General features: G+C 25.3%; 2 protein-coding genes across 3 annotated transcripts; one reads left to right on the top strand and one right to left on the bottom strand.

Moving 5' to 3' along the window:
• Positions 1–1,049: 1,049 nt before the first annotated feature.
• LOC113560610 (cold shock domain-containing protein E1) lies at positions 1,050–11,625 on the bottom strand. 2 transcript variants are annotated; one of them, XM_026966594.1, is made up of 13 exons: positions 11,592–11,625; positions 8,439–9,604; positions 8,198–8,377; positions 7,725–8,135; positions 6,995–7,224; positions 6,497–6,758; positions 5,320–5,490; positions 3,822–3,941; positions 3,538–3,749; positions 3,214–3,467; positions 2,973–3,143; positions 2,679–2,847; positions 1,050–2,376 (listed from the first exon to the last, which is right to left on the bottom strand). In XM_026966594.1, the coding sequence occupies exons 2-13, from the start codon at positions 8,880–8,882 to the stop codon at positions 2,178–2,180; spliced, it is 2,823 nt and encodes a 940-aa protein (XP_026822395.1). In that variant the 5' UTR covers positions 8,883–9,604; positions 11,592–11,625; the 3' UTR covers positions 1,050–2,177. The 2 variants fall into 2 exon arrangements, with proteins under 2 accessions (XP_026822395.1, XP_026822394.1); XM_026966593.1 differs by having other exon boundaries at positions 1,051–2,376; positions 3,822–3,944.
• Positions 11,626–16,286: 4,661 nt separating this feature from the next.
• On the top strand, positions 16,287–22,074 carry LOC113559230 (E3 ubiquitin-protein ligase LRSAM1-like). Its single transcript, XM_026964874.1, has 11 exons — positions 16,287–16,596; positions 17,388–17,479; positions 17,556–17,585; positions 17,655–17,753; positions 18,064–18,172; positions 18,874–19,009; positions 19,247–19,493; positions 19,563–19,679; positions 20,081–20,272; positions 20,330–20,476; positions 21,809–22,074. Exons 1-11 carry the CDS (start codon positions 16,578–16,580, stop codon positions 21,932–21,934), a joined length of 1,314 nt encoding a protein of 437 aa, XP_026820675.1. The 5' UTR covers positions 16,287–16,577; the 3' UTR covers positions 21,935–22,074.
• The last annotated feature ends 29 nt before the right edge of the window (positions 22,075–22,103 follow it).

Below are 22,103 nucleotides of genomic sequence, written 5' to 3'. Positions count from 1 at the left end.
GCAAACTGTCCAGTTAACAATTTCAAACACCATTTACACTAAACGTATAATAATAATCAATTATAGACTTTAGTGCATTTAATAAATTTAGTAACCATTATTACTATGATTACGACATTATTCAAAAATATTACATCATTAATATTTATTATAATATAATATATTTACAATATAATATAAAAATCATGTTTACAATATTGTACAAGTTTTTTCCTTGCAAAACAATGCATTGTCGTTTTTATGTTTCAATGATTTTTGAGGGGAAGGGAGGGGGGAAATGCATTTAATTTGCAAGATAAAAACAGATACAAAATATTACATGCCTTATTTTTTTCTCAAATAAAAAAAAAACAACAATTAAAATACATTACAATAGTTCATACTCATAATTTATCACAGTTTAGTTACGTCTTATACTAGTTTATGTTTGGCATAATTTGTATGTATGTCATCATACCTGTATAGCTAAATTTCTTTTAAGCAAATGCTTATACAAATCTAAAAGCTCGAAAGATTAACTGTGAGTATAGTCATGTGATGAAAAACAATGTGGAATGAAAAAACACTGCCTGAACGATTATTACAATAAATAGACAAGACTTATAAGATTTGTACTAGAAAAAAAAATAATAAATGAGTATTTATGTTGATAATATTAAAAAAAAAATCTGCTTAAATACTATGACTTAGTGTTAACGCGTATGTGTATTTGAATCTTAATTTTTATATTTAATTTTATTATTAATTAAGATACTGCAAAAATGTTTTGTATTTACAATCGCTAATTAATATTAATTATGAAATGAATCAAATTTTATTTATTGAATAAAGGTAAACTTATGTGGAAAATTTAAGTTTTTGCTCACGATCATATGATTATTAAAATTGTTTTAAAGTAACAGAATAAAAGCTAATTTAATTAAGTTATTGTGAGCATATTCAATAATTGGATGCATTTAAAGAATTAAAGGTTATTTATATTATTATTAATAAATTAAACAGAAAACTTTTCAATTTAAAATTATTATATTTATGTATAGAAAAAAAATCTCAGTCAATTATGTAATCAATTATTTGCAAATATTTAAAAAATAATAAAATATAAAATATATATAAATCCCATATATATATAAGAAAATTGTTTAACTATGGATGTGGTTTGTAGCTTTGTAAAATTTTAAGGCACAATTTAGGTTGTTAATAACATATTTATACGGTTTACTCAAATTAATAAGTGGAATTTTTAGTGAATTTTATTTTAAATGCATCCAACTAAAATAAAATATACATAAAACGCAGGAGGAAGATTATTAATGTATACGGTGCTGAAAATAGGGAGATCTATGTTAGGAACAGAACGTGATTTTAAAATTTAAATAAAGATATTATACTGAAAGTCTCTTTTACTACTACTATTACTATATGTTATGTCGTTATATTTATAGATATCTGCTTATTTTTTTTTTTTATGATTTATATAATATTAATTTCAGTGATTGAAATTTAAGAAGTTACAGATTATTAATAAGAGAAATTAGGACAACCCAAGAACTGTGATATATATATATATATATATATTGATGATAAAAACAGAGTTATTTTAATAATGAATATGAGATTGAGCAGTGAAAAAGCATATTTTTTTGAACAAATTAATAACATGCTGAACACTGATTAATAACCAGCGTCATTACATTTAAAATCAAAAACAAGAAATGAAGTTAATTTTTAAATATATCGGAGTTTTTGGGAATATTAAAATTATTAAATAAAAAATGTTTTTTTGACATTTTTAATTACTTATCTAAGTTGCTAAGGTGTATATATGTGCCTTCTAATAACTAACATTAATTAAATGTTATAAAATATTTAAACTAATAACCTGTTATCTTATTGCTACGTTTTTCACAAAAAAAAAAATCATATTAATAAGGTAATATTTGCAAAAAAAAAAATCATTTGTAAGACTTAGTTTGAATACATTAAATGCTAGACATTTGGTTCAATTAAGTTGATGACCTATTCTCCAAGACTAGTAATTTTATAATCAACAAGTTGGAAGTTCATTATTTATTACAAGATAAAATTGATAGTAATGTAATCATAATGATAGAATTCTGAATCGGGAAATAAGTCAATAGTAGTCAAATGTTAATTACTCAAGATGTGAAACTGCATTATACTTCAATAAGCTGCCCTGGATTGTGTTGTTTACGAGCATTTGGATCAAACCCTTTTGATCCGTCTGGACCTAAAGGCTGACGAATTACTACTAATTTTGGTGAACCATCATCTATTACAGATATGGTGCGTATGCGGTTAATCAAATGTTCTGGACGTTGAGATGGTTGTTTAGGCGGAGAATTTTCTGCAGAACTAAAAATTTAAATAATAAGCCAAAATGTAATGTACAATTTTTAAATAATACGTAACTATAAAATCATAAATATAATTTTTAAACTCCTTTACAATTATAATAAATTAAAATAATTAGAATTTAAAAAAGTGAAATTCTCTGAAACATCATATTACTTCGGTAAAAATAGTCTTCATAATGCTATTATTGTCATGGGAATAGACTGAGATTTAAGAAAATTCAAGTAAATTCAAATCACAAAGTACGAAAACCATTGAATTAGAGTAGAACAATTAAATTAAACAGGTAAACTAATACTAACCTGATTTTAGTGACATTGCAGCCAGATGATTTTCCTGATCTTTGATTAACGACTAATACAAATTCCACTAAATCTCCTTGGTTTAATTTAATTCCATCAGTTACTTCAGATGTATGGAAAAATAGTTTTTTACCACCTTCAACTTCATGAGTTAAAAAACCAAATAATCCTATAAAAAGTAAAATCAACAAAATAAAATAAAATACTAGTAACTGTACTAAAATACTAAAATAATAGTTTGACTAGTTGTTTTTAGTAATTAAATACAAATTATATTAAAAAATTCACTCAAACCTTTAATAGCGTCAACATGAGCTCTTTGTTTCTTTCTAATCGCAATTATATTTACAGCTCTATTTTTTGAGTCTACTTGAAATTGTACAGGATCTCCAACTTGTAACAACTCTCTTTTATTTATCAAACCTTTAATTCCAAATTCATACTGCGAAATATTTTCTTCTTCGGCTATAAAAAAAAATTAAAAATTACAATAAGAATTAGAATTGTTACACACACACACAAATACAAAGCTTACTTGTAGGTACTTCTTGTATTATACCAGCATATTCTGTCTGCTCAGGATTTACAGATCTCAATGGACGAGAAACCACTCCATCCAAAATAACATTTGGTTGAAGCAATTCACAGTTGTCACTAATAGAGCCTGGTGGTAAAATTCTAACATTTTCAGCCGATGCACAGCTCCCACCATTTCCTGTATTCCTGGTACTTAATGTATACTCTACTTCCATACCAAGTTCAAGAGACGCATTTGGATCATTCAAATTTCTATTTTATAATAGTAAATAACGATTAGAATATAGACAACAAGTTGAAAAATAAAATCAATTCTACTTACGCATATCTAAAAAATACTTCGGAATCGAGTGCTATGGTTTCAATAAATCCAAAACCATCTTTAAGGGCAGCAATATAACCATATTTGATGTCTGCACGATTTTGTTCATCAGTGGATGTACGTGTATTATTGTTTGATGCAGTCGATGCCAAATGAATATTCATCGCAATTAATTCCTTGTTGCGTTTTATTTGATAGAGATTGAATCTCACCTAAAAATAATTTTTGAAATAAAAAAATAATAATAATATTGTTGCTAAACAACAATCATTAAAATAGTTTACTTTATCTCCTTGTCTTGGTATATATTTGCCATTGCAGTCTTTGACGTTATATAATATTGTTCTCTTAACACCATTTGAATGCAAAGTGATAACTCCTGGTTCATAAGTAACCTCATCAAACTGCTAAAATAATTAATAACATGTTATAAGCATATTCAAACCAAAATTACAATGATATGAATAAAAACAAATAGTGTTAATAAACTTTAAATTATTATAAAAATATTACTTTTTAACAATTAAATAGTCCATATATAATGGTAATCAAATAATAGTTAGTTAAATTATTGGTATGTTAGTAATAAAAACAAGTATTATTCATTAAAATAATCAGCCGTAATAACAATAACAAACAAGATAACATTTGAATCACTGATAAATGATAATAATACATTAACATTGGATTTTTTGATATTTGTGAAAAATGGCAGATATTTAAAGTAGGAAATAGAATTAAATGTTAACTGAGTTTTACTATGACATAAATAAAAATCAAACATTGATAAAATATTATATTTCATATTGAATTAACTCAAAAAATTAGATAATTTCAAGTTAAATATTTGACAACATATCTCGAGTAGAAATAATATACTAATAAGTAATAAATAATGTTAATTACAAGTTGTAATAGTTTATCATACTATGCGTTTAGGTGAGTCCAGTTAAAAACATTAAAAACAATTCATTTAAATCTTAATTGTAAATACTAGACATATTTTGACATGAAATCCGGTTCAAACGGATCAGCCAAAACGTAGTGTGGTAGGCACCTAATAGATATAATAAATAATTATATATATATTTTTTTTTAATAATATTTAAATGATTTACAGAGATATCGGGTTTATATATAAATATTTATAAATTCTAAGAAAATCGTTATTTCTTTATATTTAAAGTTTTTATAAAAAGTATTATCATTATTTATTTTTTTTTAGTATTTTTTCTATTGATATTATATTATCAGGTACCTAATAGGAATATGAAATATTAATATTATTAAGATAGACATTTTTAATATAGAATATCTTATCTACTTTCAGTAGATCTATACTCAGAAATTCTGTGTTAATTATTAAATTAATTAAATTCTTAATTTTCTGAAAATGATAATAGTATTAACAATTAAAATAATTGCATTATTTATTTTTATTATTCACAAAAATAGATAACAATGATAAAATGTAATATTATCTATAGAATGTTGAGAAAAAAAAAAACTTTAAAAGGCAGATGTTAAAAAAAAAATAATGTGATTCAAACTCAAACAGAGATGATGTAATTCAAAAATATTTTGTTTTACTAGGTAATTTCACTACAGTAAGTCTATATACACAATCTCAGTTTTACCTACATGTTGTGAATACTAAGGACGTTTTTGTATGTTTGTATGGAACATGTTATTTTACTACGGAACTACTCATATATTTTAATATGTAAGCACTAAGTACCTAAATGTACTAGAATAATATAGTATTTAATATCAGTAACTTACGTGAGCATTAGTTTTTGAAGGACTTGATGGTTCAAATATCTCCGTTGCTACAACTGTTACTATACCTACTAATCCTTCTTCAATGAGTACTTCAAATTGTACTGAACCACGTGTCAAGTGTTTAATTCGTATGGCACTCTGTCTAGAATTTCCAAATGAAGATGAAGGATCCTATGGTTAAAATAAAATAATATTTTAGCTATACCTAATATTTATAATTTATTTTTATTTAATTAAAAACTGAATTAAGTACACAAACTAAATAAATCAATATTTGTCAGAACTCAGAAGTACATAATATTGACCTCTAATTATAAATAAAAACTATTATAGTAAGCAAACAAATAAATGAGTATTTATGTTGAAAAATTAAAAATTAAAGAATAAAGAATACTATTTTTATTATAAAATTAAGTGTATAAAAAAAAAATATGCATGTAAATAATTACGCTAAAATGTATTTATATAAATAAAATCATTTAGGACAATAAGCAATCAATTTAAATTGGATCATTAAAAAAAACCCCCATTGAAATTTTTAAAATATAATACTTGTTATATCCTTAAAAGAATATTATACCTAATTGTATTAGCACCGTCTTACACATTTATAACTTACAACATAGCAAATTTCTGATGTATATTTTAATTTAAGAGTGATTAAGGTAAAAATATTATCTAGTGCATCTCATGGATTATTTATACTTAAATTGAAAAGCAATTTATGTGCATTTTAAAATTGTAATACTTTGCATAATTTAAAACTTACTTTTTTTATTTATAACTTTTTTTTTTTGTTGTTGTTAACAAGAACTCCACAAAATACTATAGATAATATTTTTTACATTTAAGTTTTATAAAATTTTAATTCACTTTAATATTGAAACTAAGAACACGAAACAAATTCATCTGAACAAAAATTGTTTATATTGTACATTTTTATGACGTAGGCTCTTTGTATATTTATTCTATATTTTATAAGATACACATTTGATCTAAGAGTAATTATGATTTTGTAGAGAGTCTGAAGTGGTATAAAATAACTAATTAATTTTGATCATAAAATACAGTGTAGGAATAACTGTTTTACATTCATGGCCTTTATAAAAAGCCAATATTAACTATTTATTTAGTGTTTTAAGGTAAGTTGAATAAATTAAAAATCTCATAATATTACTTGTGCCACTGTAAATTCAACTTCATCATTACATTCCAATTTTCTTTGAACATCCAAAACTTCATTGAAAGTAAAATATATCTTTGGTTCTCTTTCAACAGAACGTAAAAATCCAAATCCTTGTTTTAAAACTGCAATAATACCTAGTTCTCTTCTTTCACCAGAAACTACAAATGATTCTGGTAATAATGAAATATTAGTAGCTCGTTTTAACTGATCTCGTCGATCGGTTGCTATTCGGAATTCAACCCAATCACCGTGTCTGTAAAAAACAATAAAATTCAGTACATGTATAATACATAATTTATTTATATTCTGTTCACTAAGAAACTACTGTGTGCATAAAACTGCGAATTGCTATCTTGTATTTCACCAATTTCACTCTAATCTCTATAGTATAGCTACTTTATAATAAGTCCACTGTGGTATAGATTTGGTTTTTTGATTTTTGCACATTCATATTCTCTTAGAAGATGAAGTTTAATCAAAGGTACTCACCTCAATGTAAAATCACCCTGCTGATCTTTTTCACCAAATGAAACTTCAACTTCAGAATAATCGGGTGCTCTATAACGTATACGTCCAGGTAATGGTTCAGATGGCAAATGGTTTTGAGGAGTTTTGTCTAAAGGTTTTAAAACTTGACCTTTCATAACAGTATCCTCGATATCTTCAAATATTACTGAACCAGGAGGCAAACGTTCAATATTACACGCAACTTCCTTTCCCTGATGAATAACAAAACAATTCTAAATTATACTTAAAATAAAATAAAAACTTTACTGTCTACAAAACAAATATAAAAATACTTAAAAACGTTTAAACAGGCCACTCATTCCTCATTAAATAGCAAATATTTAAGATTAAACAGTTTTGTTAAAAATAAAACAAGGTATTTTACAGTCTATACAACGGTCAAATGATCTGAATAACTATTAAATATATTGAAAAATTACTATTTAGACTAGATACTATGAACAAGTATGAATAGCTAAATACCAATAATTTCTGAATTTAGATATAACTATACATTTTCATATAGATCAGTGACATAACACATAAAATCCCAATGTTAATTTAGAGGAATGAATGGTCAAATATAATTTCTAAACCAAGCAACAATCTTTAATATTTACATACCGAGTTTAAAATACAGAATTTTTTTATTTCTATTTTTAATTCACACAAATTAAACATATATTCAAATAAATACATTCAATTTACTTACACTCCGTGTTTGTATTATGAATTCTACATCATCACCCAACTGTAAAGGTTTGGAGGAATCTTTAAATTCAGTAAATGGAAATGAGATTTCTTTAACAATATCAGCTCGTTCGATGTAACCAAAAACATCTTTCATAGAACATACAACTCCCTGATATTTAACTGGATGTACTGGATTTTCTAAGCGGACATGTGTAGCTCCCAAATTACCCCTTTGATTTGTTGCGATTTGAAAGCTTACTTGATCACCAGTTCTAAGGGTGACATTACCTTCAACATCATCTTTATTGTAAGGGAGAAAGAAACACTCTCCTCGATTTTCATAACTAATTCGACCTTGCGTATCACCGCCCGAACCTTCAGTTCTCAATTCTGTTGTTACTACACCAGTTACTCTTTCTTCACTTAATACCTAATGAATAATATTTACCTAATTAATTTTAAACATTATGAATATTAGTAATAAAAACTTACCACTTCAGGAGCAATTTTTGTAACAGTGCTAGCAATGGGTTTACCAGTTCTTCTGTCATAAGTCATTTCAAATTCAACGGGATCACCAATTTTAAGATGTTCGATGTTGCCACTAAATTGACTGAAATGAAAGAATAATCTTGCCTGACGTTCACAACATTGAATAAATCCATAAGAATGCTGAAAACGATAATAGACAATTAATATAGAAACATCAGTTTATAACAAAAATTGTACATACCAAAAGTTTCTCTATAATTCCAGTTTCCCTAACACCTTGATTGTTACCAAATGATTCATTCGAAAAATTTGAATTGTTCGAACTGCTCGCAGTAGCCGTGTCATGTCCACCAAAAATATCGTTGCCAGCCGGAGGATACCGACTTACAGGTGCAGTGTTATCAGACGAGAATACATCAAAGTTTGATGACTGTAGTCCATTGTTAAACATATTATTCATTGAAGAATCCTTTTGATGAAATTGCGATGACTGATATTGTGATGGCATAGGGAAATTTTGACTTGACTGTGAATTATAGTTTGGTGGTGAATGATTTGAAGATCTCGATGATGGGTAATTGTTTAAATTTGTTAATGCCGAGAGAGTTTTAAAGTTAATCATAGAAGAATCGCTACCGTTCAACATATTTGATTGAAACAGATTCCACTGGGAGTTGTTAGACATACTAGTTTTAAATTCTTGAGTTATTTGTTTATATACTTAATTATTAAGACCATACAATGTTTAATATATATATATATAAAGTTATTTTTAAGGGAGTAGGAGAATGGGGAAAGGGGTTGGTTTCTTTGCTTATATATATATAATATAAATATATATATATAATCTAATGTATTATCCTAACGTTAAATTATATATTATAATACATTATTACCATTAAAATCAATATCACAGTAATATTTTTAAAAACTAAAAAAGGCACTCGACTAAGTCAAGCGACTTTCCTAAATGTTTTACGTTTGAACACAAATAATTATGGTTGTTACATAAAACTCTTTCTTCTTAACTTAGACAAAAAAAAAAACTTAATAAATAATAAAAAGATATCTAGCCTACTTTAAAAATCTAATAATAATTTTTATAAAATAGACAGTTCTAAAGTATTCGGTTGGTTCATTACAATACACAGCACACGTTTCAATTAAATATTATTTAAACAATAAAAGAAGATTTCTCAGTTGATAGTTGTCACAATGCTTGCTGGTAATGTTGCAGTATGTCGTTTTCTCAGATGACTAACAGTTGAAGGAACGTACAGCGAAGAAGAGAATAAAGTTGATGTAAGAAATTTTGTTTTTAATATTTAAGTATTACTTTTTTTTTCTAATTTTTAATTTATTAGTTGTGATTTTAAGACTAAAACTAATTTAGCCTAGTTTTGAAAGCTGAAAAAAAAAGAAATAATAAAATTACAATCATGAAATATGATGAAAACTAAATTGATAAATAAATTCAAGTTTAGTGAAATATGCACAAAAAAATAATTATTGGGATCTAATTTTTCTATTTACACCCAGGAAAAATTTACATTTTTCAAGAAGGCGTCTATCAAATAATGATTAATTCAATGGATATGATCATTTTCAAAACTAATTTCTTATATCTAAGGAAAACGTAAATAATGCTTATCTGATAACCTTCACAACACTAATATGAGTCAGAGTACATTTCAGGGATATACTTAGCAATAGAAAATAAACCTCAGGTTTCCGGGTGTTTTGTTTTTTAATGAAACAATAACCATTAAATTACTTCAACGTAATTACACTTAACTACGTGCTTAAATAATATACTAAGAACAATGCTTAAATACACTTTATTTAAACAAATATTAAATTATTAGTTGCAAGTAAAATTTTAATACCTCTTTTAGTTAATTGTTAAAAATCTAAGCTTATACTTAACATTATTTCATTATTAATATGTACACAAATATATTGTTGCAGTTAAGTAATTTAATTTAAACAAGGCCTTAATTTATTCATATCTTGTTAAAGTAAATAACTAATACATATAAAAAAATAATCTATCATAGTTTATACCTACCAATACCTACTTTAATTATGTTTGGTAATTATACTTGAAGAATAATAATTTAACTTATAATAAATCAGTAAACAACTTAATCAGAAAAAATAATATTTAAATAAAGTAAAGATTTTAGGGAATTTTTATAACAACGGTTTTGAGTACTTAAACAATTAATTAATTTTACTAATACTGTTAGTACAGAAAAAGGTCATCTTACCTTCATAACAATTCATAAATTTTAAACAGTTTTCAACAAATAAATTTAACCAGTTTCAAGAATTTGATTCATTTAATCGGATTACATTTGATTTGAAAACAGAAATAAAACAAAAACAAAAAATGTAATATCAAGTAGTTTATTATTTGATAATTGTCAATTAATACAATATTGCTAAGTATCTATTGAAAGTGCCTTGGAAACTATGAATGAATAATTTTTTTTTTCAAACCAAAACATAGATAAATATAATAGAAATCAATGATTTCAAAATAATAATTGATCTTACTAAACTAATCTATATTGTTTTCTTTGGTTTTTTTTTAAATTAAAAATATTTTAAGTTCTGTAATTGTGGCCGTACAAGAAAAAAAAATTATAACTAGCAATAAAATTGCGAGAACATATTCAGATACCTAAAAATAAAGGTTTGCCACACATTAACGTCAATAATACAATAAAATTGAACAGCTACAATAAATTGATAGGTTTTCGATCGAACAGAAACGAACATATTGAATTTTAAAACAAAAATGATCGACTTAGGGTGGGGAACGGAAGTCTTAAAAATAATGATAATTCCAATAGAAAAAATAGTCTGGCCTACTTAAGTCTTCGTCGTGGTTGTAGGACGACAGCATCAATAACAATAACAATAACAATAACAATAACAGCAACAATAACAGCGTCCAGAGAACTAACGATTTCCCTTATCAGCAAAAAAACTAGATCGGGCGCCAGCCACCATGAAATGAAAATTAACAGTACAAAAAACAACTCATTTTACCCGGAAACCTGGATAAGGGGTTGTTAATAAGGAGGGCTCAGACTTCCAGGGATTTCAAGGGGGGAAAGGGGCGACCCTCGAAACCTGCGGACCAAGAGCGACGGTGGCCAAAAACCGGAAACAACGATGGCCGTAGCATACGTTGATCAAGGGTACCCGGAACAGGACTCAAAAATCGAAACCACGAGGATAATGACCAGCGGCGGTTCTGTCCCGGGAACGCTGACTGGCTAGTTTCGGCACCCGTCGCGGAACGACACAACGCTGAGTTTTGGCCGAACCCGTTCCCCGTACCGAATAAATAGTTAAAAAATAAAGAACAAATCGGTGTACTTACCACGGCACAGCAGAGCATTGATGACATGTTTTCGACATATTTTTACCGCAGGTAAGCCAGTCCGCTCGACAACCCCCCTCCCACCACGATAAAGTCACAGCGCGCGCGCGCTGCCCAACAGTGTCGACAACCATACCTCGATTTTTTAATTATTTTTGTTATATTTTCGATTTCCCGTCGAGCACAGCGGCATCTGTCACTCTGTGACAATGACGATAACCCGTTGATAACAACAATAACAACAACATAAGAAAATTATTATGTTTCATGTGAGCAACCTATACGACATAATATCTGGGAATTAATTGTAGATTTATTAATTCTGATTAAAAATGAGCACGTTTCATAAGACCCAAAATAAGACGTATTCATATAATTACATACTTTTAAGCAAATGCATTTACCTACTCAAGTATCTTGCGATTACCTAAATATATATTTCATATAGTAAATTCTGAATGGAGCGATGAATGTATTGATTTTACAATGACGAGTGATTTTAATTTTAATTTTTTTTTTTTTTTGTATCTTATTTTCTATTGTCATCAATTTTTGGTGAAAATGTTGATAGTGATAAGTGATCTAATAAGAAATTAGATATAGTTGGAACTGCATGGGATCAAAAGTAAAAAAAAATGTCCAGTTATTTTCAATTAACTACAAAACGGGAATTTATATGCATACAGCATTTTGACAAAATCATTTTTGGTAAAACTCAAAAACAAATAACTTTAGATAATAGAAATTTTCACTAAGTGTGGATATTAGAAATGTTTATATATACATATTATAATAAAATATTACATTACTATTGAGTTATTAATTAAGACATTTAAAATTTTAATTTTTTTTTATATACATATATAATTATGGTAAAAAATATGTGATATTTATACTTATTTTATTATTTATGAAAAAAGAGGAAGTCTTAACTATCAAAGTATTAATTAATTTTCAAATAATTTAAGACGTAATTAGATGATATTGAGTTTGTTGCGTTCCATTTGTTAGAATTCTAGAATAGCTGCAAAAACCACTGTAGCGCTTTCTACTTTTCTAGTTTCTATAATCATTGATGACAGATTTTTGGAAACTTACTGCATGTTGTGTATAATAAAACTGAAAATAAATCTGCAGCTTTAGTATAATCATTATCTAAATTTGAATTCACCGTTCACAATCACAATAGCTATATGCTTGTTGGCGAAATTTAATTTTATTAGTGAAAATGGTATGTATTTTTATAGACAAATAAATGTTTGTTGTTATTAAAATATTATTGTTACGTATATCGATGAAACTTTTTCTGGAGTATACTTAGGTAATAAATAATAATATATACCATCGCAATTGTTGTGATATATAAAACTAAATAATATACATAGTGCACTTCTATAAGATATTATATAGTAATAATATATAACTAATACTAATAACACATTTATTTAAAACTAAAAAATCAAATTATTAAGGATCAAAACCTTTAAGTATATTATATGATATTATTTGGCTGTCTGGCTTATCCGGCGCTATGTGTAGGTAATTTTGCTACACTGATGCGTAGATTAATAAAATTGAGTGGCTATAATGTAAAACGTACTATATATTTTAAATTTCCTTATGGCTTATACTATAATATTACTATAATAGTTTAATATATTTACATATTACTACCTAATTAATATTATTCAGTAAAATATTGGTATGATATTCGATGAATTTTGAATTTTTCTATTTTTCAGGGCAATCTTTTGATAAAATTGGTATTTATACGTTATTTTCGTTAAGATTTTTAAAATCATTATTTGATAAAAATGATTAATTAAGCTAGGTTTTTACTTTTTCTTAATTTTTAAAATATTAATTAGACTGAAATTATAAAAATTATATATTTATATGTATTACAAAAGTAAAATATCCGTAGATAGTTTGTACACACACATCATGTATTCATGTTTTATAGTAATGTAATTTTCATTACATTGACCTTTACTTGAAACCTAGTCATTTTACAGGAACCGTAAACTTAATCGAAAAATGTACATGCAATACGAATAATAAATAATATATAATTTAATGATACAAAAATTTTTTTTGTATACACAAAAGCGATGTTGGTGTTAGTGCTGGAGAACGTCAGCCGTTTGAAATTTTTTAGCATTTAAAAATATTATATTACAGGTAGAACCCGGCAGAGGTTGCTTTTAAATCATTGTATTTTTTTTTTATTATTATTAATTGAATCATTTGAAAATAATTGTTTATGGATACTTCATGGTATAGAAGATAATCTTCTATACCGTGGATACTCTTCAAAAAATATTTTAGGTCTTAGGACGTCGTTGTAACATTATAACATTATAATGATATAAAACCTTACCAACATTTAAATTGTTAAATAATAAATCATTTATATATTGTATGATATTGAAATCAGGGAGTAGGGACATATATTGATATATTAATCAATAATCATCAATCATCATACAAGCTAGTAAAACAACTTATCTGTAATATCTTTATGATACTGCAGTTTTCATCAATCACCATTAGACAGCTGTTAGTTGTTACCAATAAACATTTTTTTGTAACCAATGGTAACCATCATATACAAACAAAAAAATAATCGTTTTTCACGAGCCTGCAACAAATGAAAGAGTCTCTCTTTAAAATGTGAATTTTACAAAGTCCTTTCTTAGAGCACCTATAACGGCATACATACCTATACATCATAAAACGAAACTACAGTCCAAATTTCATATTCATAACTTTGGCGGCCGACTATAGGCGATGATGAATCAGTGGGCTAGGAATTTAGAAATTCAGAAGTCAAAACATGATGTTATTAATATACCTATCTAGTAGAAGATAGATAAGCAGGTAGGAAGATTACATGGCCTGCAATAATTGTGAAAATAATAATATAGCAATTAAAATTTATTGATGAACTGTATTTATTAAATAAATTATAATATTATAATAACATTAATATATATGTATATATATATTATACGAATACGATTATAATATACGAGTATTAGGCATCTTATTTAATCACTTGGTTGACATGAACTCCGCCATCTAACTATTATCCAAGTACAATAATATAATATGTATATTGTATTACCAAATAATAATATATATATGCATACATTTTGTACAATATACCTATTATTATTTATTTTCATTATTGTCATACATGAAATATTACGTTTTATATTAAGAACTTTATTTAACAAACAGCTTCAATATAATCCTTCAGTGTCATTTTGGTTACATATATATACATATACAATTGTACACCTAAAATAATATACTTATGCACTGATAGAAACATCCCTGTGCGTAATATTAATTGGGCGATACGCATTTGATATATTTAGTATTTTATTATATATTATCTACGGCCCAGTAAAATTCACTTGTTATACCGGTCGACATTTGTTAACATTACAACGCGAACGAATTAGTGACTATATAATTATGTAGATAAATTATGAGTTACTTAATTATGTTGATAATTAAGTATTTACCACGATTACCACAGCGATATTAAGGATAAAAACGTACTGTTAAAGAAGGTGGACTAAGCAAATAGCAATACATTCAGAGATGTATTTAGGACATGGCCTCTGCAAAATCATCAAGGTACGTTCAAGTTAGGGGCACAGTTTTTATCATAATTCATGACATTAAAAAAAAACCACCAGGAAATTATTTTTTTAATCAAACGCAAAGGCTTGAAAATATAATTTCTAAATGAACAATGTTATATTATTTTAAATGCATTTAAAAGTACCTATGAAAATAATTATATTATTATTATATTATATATTTTTAACTTTTATAGTATCAGACTTTTTCTAAAATCATAGTTTAAAATAATTTAATTTCTGTGTTTAAGGTCTCGCCTATAAAGTCGTACATCTCATGCTACGCCACTGTAATTTTCATACTTATTGACTATAATCATTATTCTGTGGGAAATAATGTGTTCAATCGATAGTAAATCGTAATAGAGAACGTGGTAATAAAATAAAATATACATGATAAGACCGTATTTATTAAAAGTACTGAAAAATATGCTCTAAGAACGGTAAAATGTTGAAATAGTTAAATATTCTTCAACATTTTCTAACAACAATAAACAAAACAACCGTATAACGTATGAATATAAAGTAATAAATATTCAAAATTTTAAACAAAAACATATTCTTCATCTATTGCAGTAACAACTAACAACGTAATATAAATTGAGCGCATGCGCAATTGTGTCAAGTCCGCTTAAATATTTAGACAATATAACTATAAGTCTAACCATTATAATTTTACACGATGCATGATCTAAGCTTTAATTATTTAATTACTCTAGTGGCTAGTTGCTTTTTATTAGTTTGTTCATTTGCTTTTCTATTTAGTATTTATTTTTTATTTTTTAAATGATTTAAATTTTAAAAATGAACATTGATTACTAATTTTTTGTTAAATATTTTGTTTTTACTACATACTTTGAAAAAAATAACATTTTTTTTTTTTAATTTTTTTTTTTTATTACAATAGGTATAAGTACATATCTGCGCTTTAGTGATAATAGAAAACTACCTATGGTAAACAATAACAACAACAACAACTATAGAATAACTGACTATTATCTTCTTATCTTTTATTTTTACATCAGCTGTTGTAGCCGTCACTGTTCTCGAATCCCGATAGTTGCTATCGCAATTACACTCGCACGTTTCAAGTTTTCAACTTGGAAGTTCAAACGAATAGTATTATTAGTATTAGTACACCGTACAAGACGTACCTACAAACACTGAACACTGGGCCTTTTTATTATTTATTTTTGTTTTTTATCTGATTGTAATTTTCCCACTAGTTTCATTTTGATGCGAATCTGTAATTTACGTCGTATATTTAATATTCTGTGCGCTTTTCGAACGTCTATTGGATTGTCACAGAAATTAATGTCATATTTTCGACAATATGAGTTTTTTTTCGTTATGTGAGTATAGCATTATAATCATGTTGAAACATAAAGTCGTAAACATCTATCTGTGTCGTTCATTGTGTAAATTGTATAAATTAAAATATGTCTAATGTGTACTGTATTGCTTGTCAGACTAACCTAAGTTGGAGGGCCTGAGCTTATTTTCTAATTTATATTGAGGACTGACTCAATGATTTTATGACCTAACAGGGTCTGATCAACACTGTATATAGATTCCGCCTATTTAATATTACTTCAGTTTTCTTTCAATATAATATAATGGCCTTGTATACAAATTAGAGGCCTTAATGTAAAAACTTCTGTATATTAATAAAATAAATCTAAAATAATATTTTTTCATCTGAAATATTAAATAATTGAGATCAATACTATGCTAATTACTAGATAGTAGAAAATTAGTTTTTATTATTATAAAGTTCCAAAAAAATTTTATCTAAATTTGTGTTGAATTTTAATTATACCTATAAACCAAGATTATATGAATTGATTTATTTTTTTTTATATCTAATGATACTACTAATTAATATTAATTTACATCATAATCTTTTTGAATATATTTAAAGTGAAATAGTTGTTTGTATATTTCTAATATTGTATTAGTTAGCAAAGAAAGTTAGTGATATTTTTTTAATAATATTATTAATGTCTTATTTTATAAAAATGTATGTACTTAGTTTATAACAAATTACTTATTACCAAAAAATATACCAAATAAATATCTGTATTTAGTATTAAATGAGACTATCTATTAATATATTATATATAAATGTTCATTTTTTTGACAGTTTCTAAGAATAACAATTGCTCTACAAATAAAACAAATAAAAAATCAGATAATATATTATCAAGAATGGTTGATCAAGACTTAGTGTTACAGGTAAATTAATTATTCATACAAAGTAATTAAAAAATTTAATTTTTAATAATAATTTTAAATATTTATCTTTTTGCAGGAAAAATTAGAAAATTTAGAAAAACAAAAGGTTTGTTACAATTTATTTTTATTTTTTTAGTTGAATTATATTAATTTTAGAATTCTTAATTGTTAACAGAATTTAAGAAAACAAAATCTTCTCAATGAAGAAAGAAATATTAAAAAATTGGAAGAAAATAAAATTCGTCTTCATCAGAAAAGTAGCAATAATGATAAAGTAATTAAAAAATTTAAAAAATAACCATAAATAATTATTTAAATAAATATTTTTGAATATTTGTTTTAATAAAATTATTATAGATATTTTTGAAAATGTAGTTATAAATTATTAACACATTCTTATGATACCCACTTTGTCTGTAAACTAATATAAATAATTGATTGTTTATACTAAATGACCATTTAATATATAATATAAATGAAAAAATACAGGTTTTAATGTCCTACAATTTTGTTTTTTACTCCTTAAAAATAAGATTTCACAAATTTATATATTAACATTTTTATTGATTAATTTTTATTTGTAGATGATTCAATTTTTATTAACTGATGAAGAATCTACCAATCAGTTAGTATCTTCAATTCAAAAGGATAATCTACTAAAACAAAAACAATTTTTGAATCATTTAAAAGATGGTACTATTTCAACTAGTGGTTATTTAACCCAATTATCTACCATAGTTGTCTGTCTTAAAATACAATTTAGGGTTATATTTCAAAAATATTATTATTAAATTAGTGATGGGTCGAACCCTGATTTTTTAAATCGAACCGAACCGAACTTTCATATTTTTTACCGAACTGAACCGAACCAAACCTAGAATCATTTTAAGTCGAATTCAAACTCGAACTTAATACTTTTTATCATTATTATTATAAATGGAGCATAACGTACCGGTTACAGCTTATAACTTTCTATCGCTAATAGTCTAATTACTTCTAAATAATGATTATCAATTTTTATTTTTTAAAAATAACTTTTGAAGAATTGTACAAATATTTGGTCTTTAAACTATCGTGGCCAGTAAATCTGGTTTGAAAAATATTTTCAAGTTCAATTTTTGAACAGTAAAATATGTTTGATAGTTCGGTTTGAATTTTTTTCATGTCAAGTTTGAATTTCAAACTGAACTGAACATTAAGGACTCGGTTTGGTTTGAGATTTGAACAGTTCAACCCATCACTAGTTTAAATTTATTTTAGTGGGTGAATGGTGAAAAAGAAATATAAAATAAAACGATTTCAGGGTGATTTGGGTTAAATACACCACTAATTATTTTTTTAAGATAATTTTTATATGATTCATTATTTATTACAAATTTATTCATATTTTTCAGCCGAGAAAACATCAAAAGAATTAATAAATGATACTCTTAACTTAAATCGTTCATTTCAAATAAATTACTTTGAAAAGTATAATAAATGTGATAAAATTAAACATATCAGTCATGAAGATAAATTAAAATTAAGAATGTAAGTATTTTTAATAATAATTATATAAAACGGTTAAGAGCATGTTTGTTAACATTTCTATTCACATATAATAGTATATAAGTATATGATTCTGAAACATTGCTTTTTGTTTATTTAAATTATCAGTATTTTTATTTCTACATTATTGGTAATAATCTTGTAACTAAACAAAGTTATAATTTATAATAGTTTTCTATTTATAAAGATTATTTATTTAATATATTTTTTATTTTACAGAACTGATAATGAATTTACATTAAAAGTTGAACAAATAATTGATAAAGTAAATATGCAACGTTGTTTACTTGTAAATAAATTGTCTAATGATGATTCATCTAAAATGGAGAAATTAACTAGTCTTCTCAATACAAGTAATTGTTATCGTCAAGTTCTAAAAGAACATTTAAAGTTCATGTACAATCAGCTCAAATATTTAACTGCTATTGAATTACAAAAGCAAAACTCTCAGCTCAATAATCAAATAGTATGATCAACAATTATTTATACCTCCTTTAAAAATAGTTTTACCATGAATCAATTGTTTTTGTAACAGAATAATTTATGTGATGAAAGAATCACAATAACAAGATTGCTTGTAGATTTTATTGATAAAAAAAAACAAAACCAAAAATATCTAATTCAAGAATTAGAAGCTCAAAATGTTGAACTTGTAAGTGAGATTAAAATAATTTAAAGATACATAATACTCTTAGTTTAATATTTAAACAATTAACTGCACATATAATAAAGAGACCTGTTATTCTACATACAGCTATCAGTGGAATAAGATTGTATTGTTATTATAAATTTGGAAAGGATTGAATAAAAAAGTCAATTATTAGTGTATAATAGTTAAATGCACACATTTTATTTACACATAATAGCTTTTAAAATCCTTAGAAAATATATATTGCAATGTGTTACATTTTTTATCAACTAGCTGAAACTTTTAATTGGTTAATTAAATTATTAAAAAATATTTGATTTTCCTTTATTACTAAACCTTAACATACAATCCTCATTATTCTAAATTTAAAATAAAAAAAATTGTAATTTCTAATAATTTTATAGGAAACTACAACAAAATGGTTATCACAGTATTCAAAATTGGTTAATGACATGCCGTCAGAGTTAACATTTTCCAAGAGCACAATCAACCCAACATTATTACATAGAGTGTGTACAGCTGGTGGTGGTCATCTTCTGCTATTTGTTTTGGAAAATGATATGGAATTACCATTGACAAAAGAATACCTTGCAAAAGTATAATTGACATTATTTATTTATATTCTCAGTATTTATTATAAGTGTGTTTATTAGATGGGAGTTAATAACTGTGATGATCAAGAAATATTAATAAATACATTAAATTATTTTCCTATACCATCTGCTCCAACAGAAAATGAGTTTCCTCCATCGGCTCCATTTTTAGAGGAAGTTGAATGCATTGTCTGTATGGAAACAAAAGTAATATTTTATACTACTATTATTCTACACATAATTATTGCTTACTTATAATAATTGGGTAAATTATTGGTGATAATGGTATATAATATGTACTATAACTTAACATTATATCAGATAATGAGTAAATGTATACATAATTGAATAAATCACTAAATGTAAATAAAACCTAGGTTATCGCTCTGCTTTACAGTAGCTAAGTAAGTGTCAAGTGTACTTAGTCATCAAAGAATTTTCATTTATGACCTCTTAGAAGTACTAACTGTCAAATTACCAAAAATCACCCTCAAAATTGAAGATCAGTTTTTTTATTATTATTATTAAATGTATATACACAAAATTAAAAATATAATACATTGAAAAATCAATATATTCATTGCTCCATTTAGAATCTAAAATATAGATCTTTGTTCAAAAATATATATTTGTGTTCAGTGATGAGAATAAATTAATTATTAAATTATCCAAAAATAAATATGCAAAATCACAAGAATTTACTGTTGTAAAACTTTTACTTTTAAATCATGCATGGTATTTTTTTTTTTTTTATTTACTGTTGTTTTATGAGCCCTAATTATTAAATATAATAATTTTTTTTAACCTTTAATATTAAATTAACAGCTAAATTATATATTTATATTTTTAAATTGTCTTATAATAATTAAATTTTCAATATTTATTTAGTAATTTAAATCTTGGAATTAAACAAACTTTAAAAATGAATTGGTATTGTATGTTATACTCTTTCATGAATTTTATCAAATTAATAAATAAAAGTAACTTGTTTTATATGAATTATACAAACACAATATTCATCACAAAAACTTCTCACTAACAACACTTACATTGTATATGAATATGGGATGGTAACACTGGTGTTGATCAGGCCAAGCCACGGTCTTATATAAGATCGTGGGCCAAGCCAAGGCGGTGTGATGACCTGTCTGCAGAGGGCAGTGATGTTGTGACGCCCAACGAGTTATAGTACCGAGAGTTTAGCCATCGTTACATAATTTGTTGTTTGTTTCTTAAATACTTAATTAATTTGTTTGTTACTTAAATACTTGTAATTTGTTGTTACCTTGTAATATATTGAGCTTAAGGTTAACATTCGTTAAACGTTATTCCTACTGATCCCACATGTATTTCAATATAAAACTTAATAAATAAATAATAAGTATTTAATATTACATATTATTATTATAGTTATTTAAGTGATCACTTATAAAGTGAATAACTGGTTTAATTCTTAGTTTGGAGATATGTTTTGGAATTTTTTTTAACTTAATTTTATTTATATTAGCTCATATTTGAATTAATTGTTTTTTGTTTTAGTTTGACACTTTGTTTGTTCCCTGTGGACACTTATGTTGCTGTTGGAAATGTTCAGAACAAATTTCATTGTGCCCTATGTGCAGAACTGAAATCTCACATAAATTTGATGTTAAAAGTATAACCTGACTATTACTAATATCAGTTTTTTCATTCTTAGCATTGATAATATTAACAAGTGGTTACTTATTATTATTATTAAAGCATTTATACAGCAGAATTAACTATAGTGTTCATAATACTAATATTTTGATAATAATAAAGACTTATTTAGCTTATATAAAATTATATTTTTACA

The sequence above is a fragment of the Rhopalosiphum maidis genome, chromosome 4, assembly GCF_003676215.2.
Source record: "Rhopalosiphum maidis isolate BTI-1 chromosome 4, ASM367621v3, whole genome shotgun sequence".
In the NCBI taxonomy this organism is placed as follows: Eukaryota; Metazoa; Arthropoda; class Insecta; order Hemiptera; family Aphididae; genus Rhopalosiphum; species Rhopalosiphum maidis.
The sequence above is the reverse complement of the archived record's forward strand: the minus strand, read 5'-3'. Positions and strand labels throughout refer to the sequence as shown.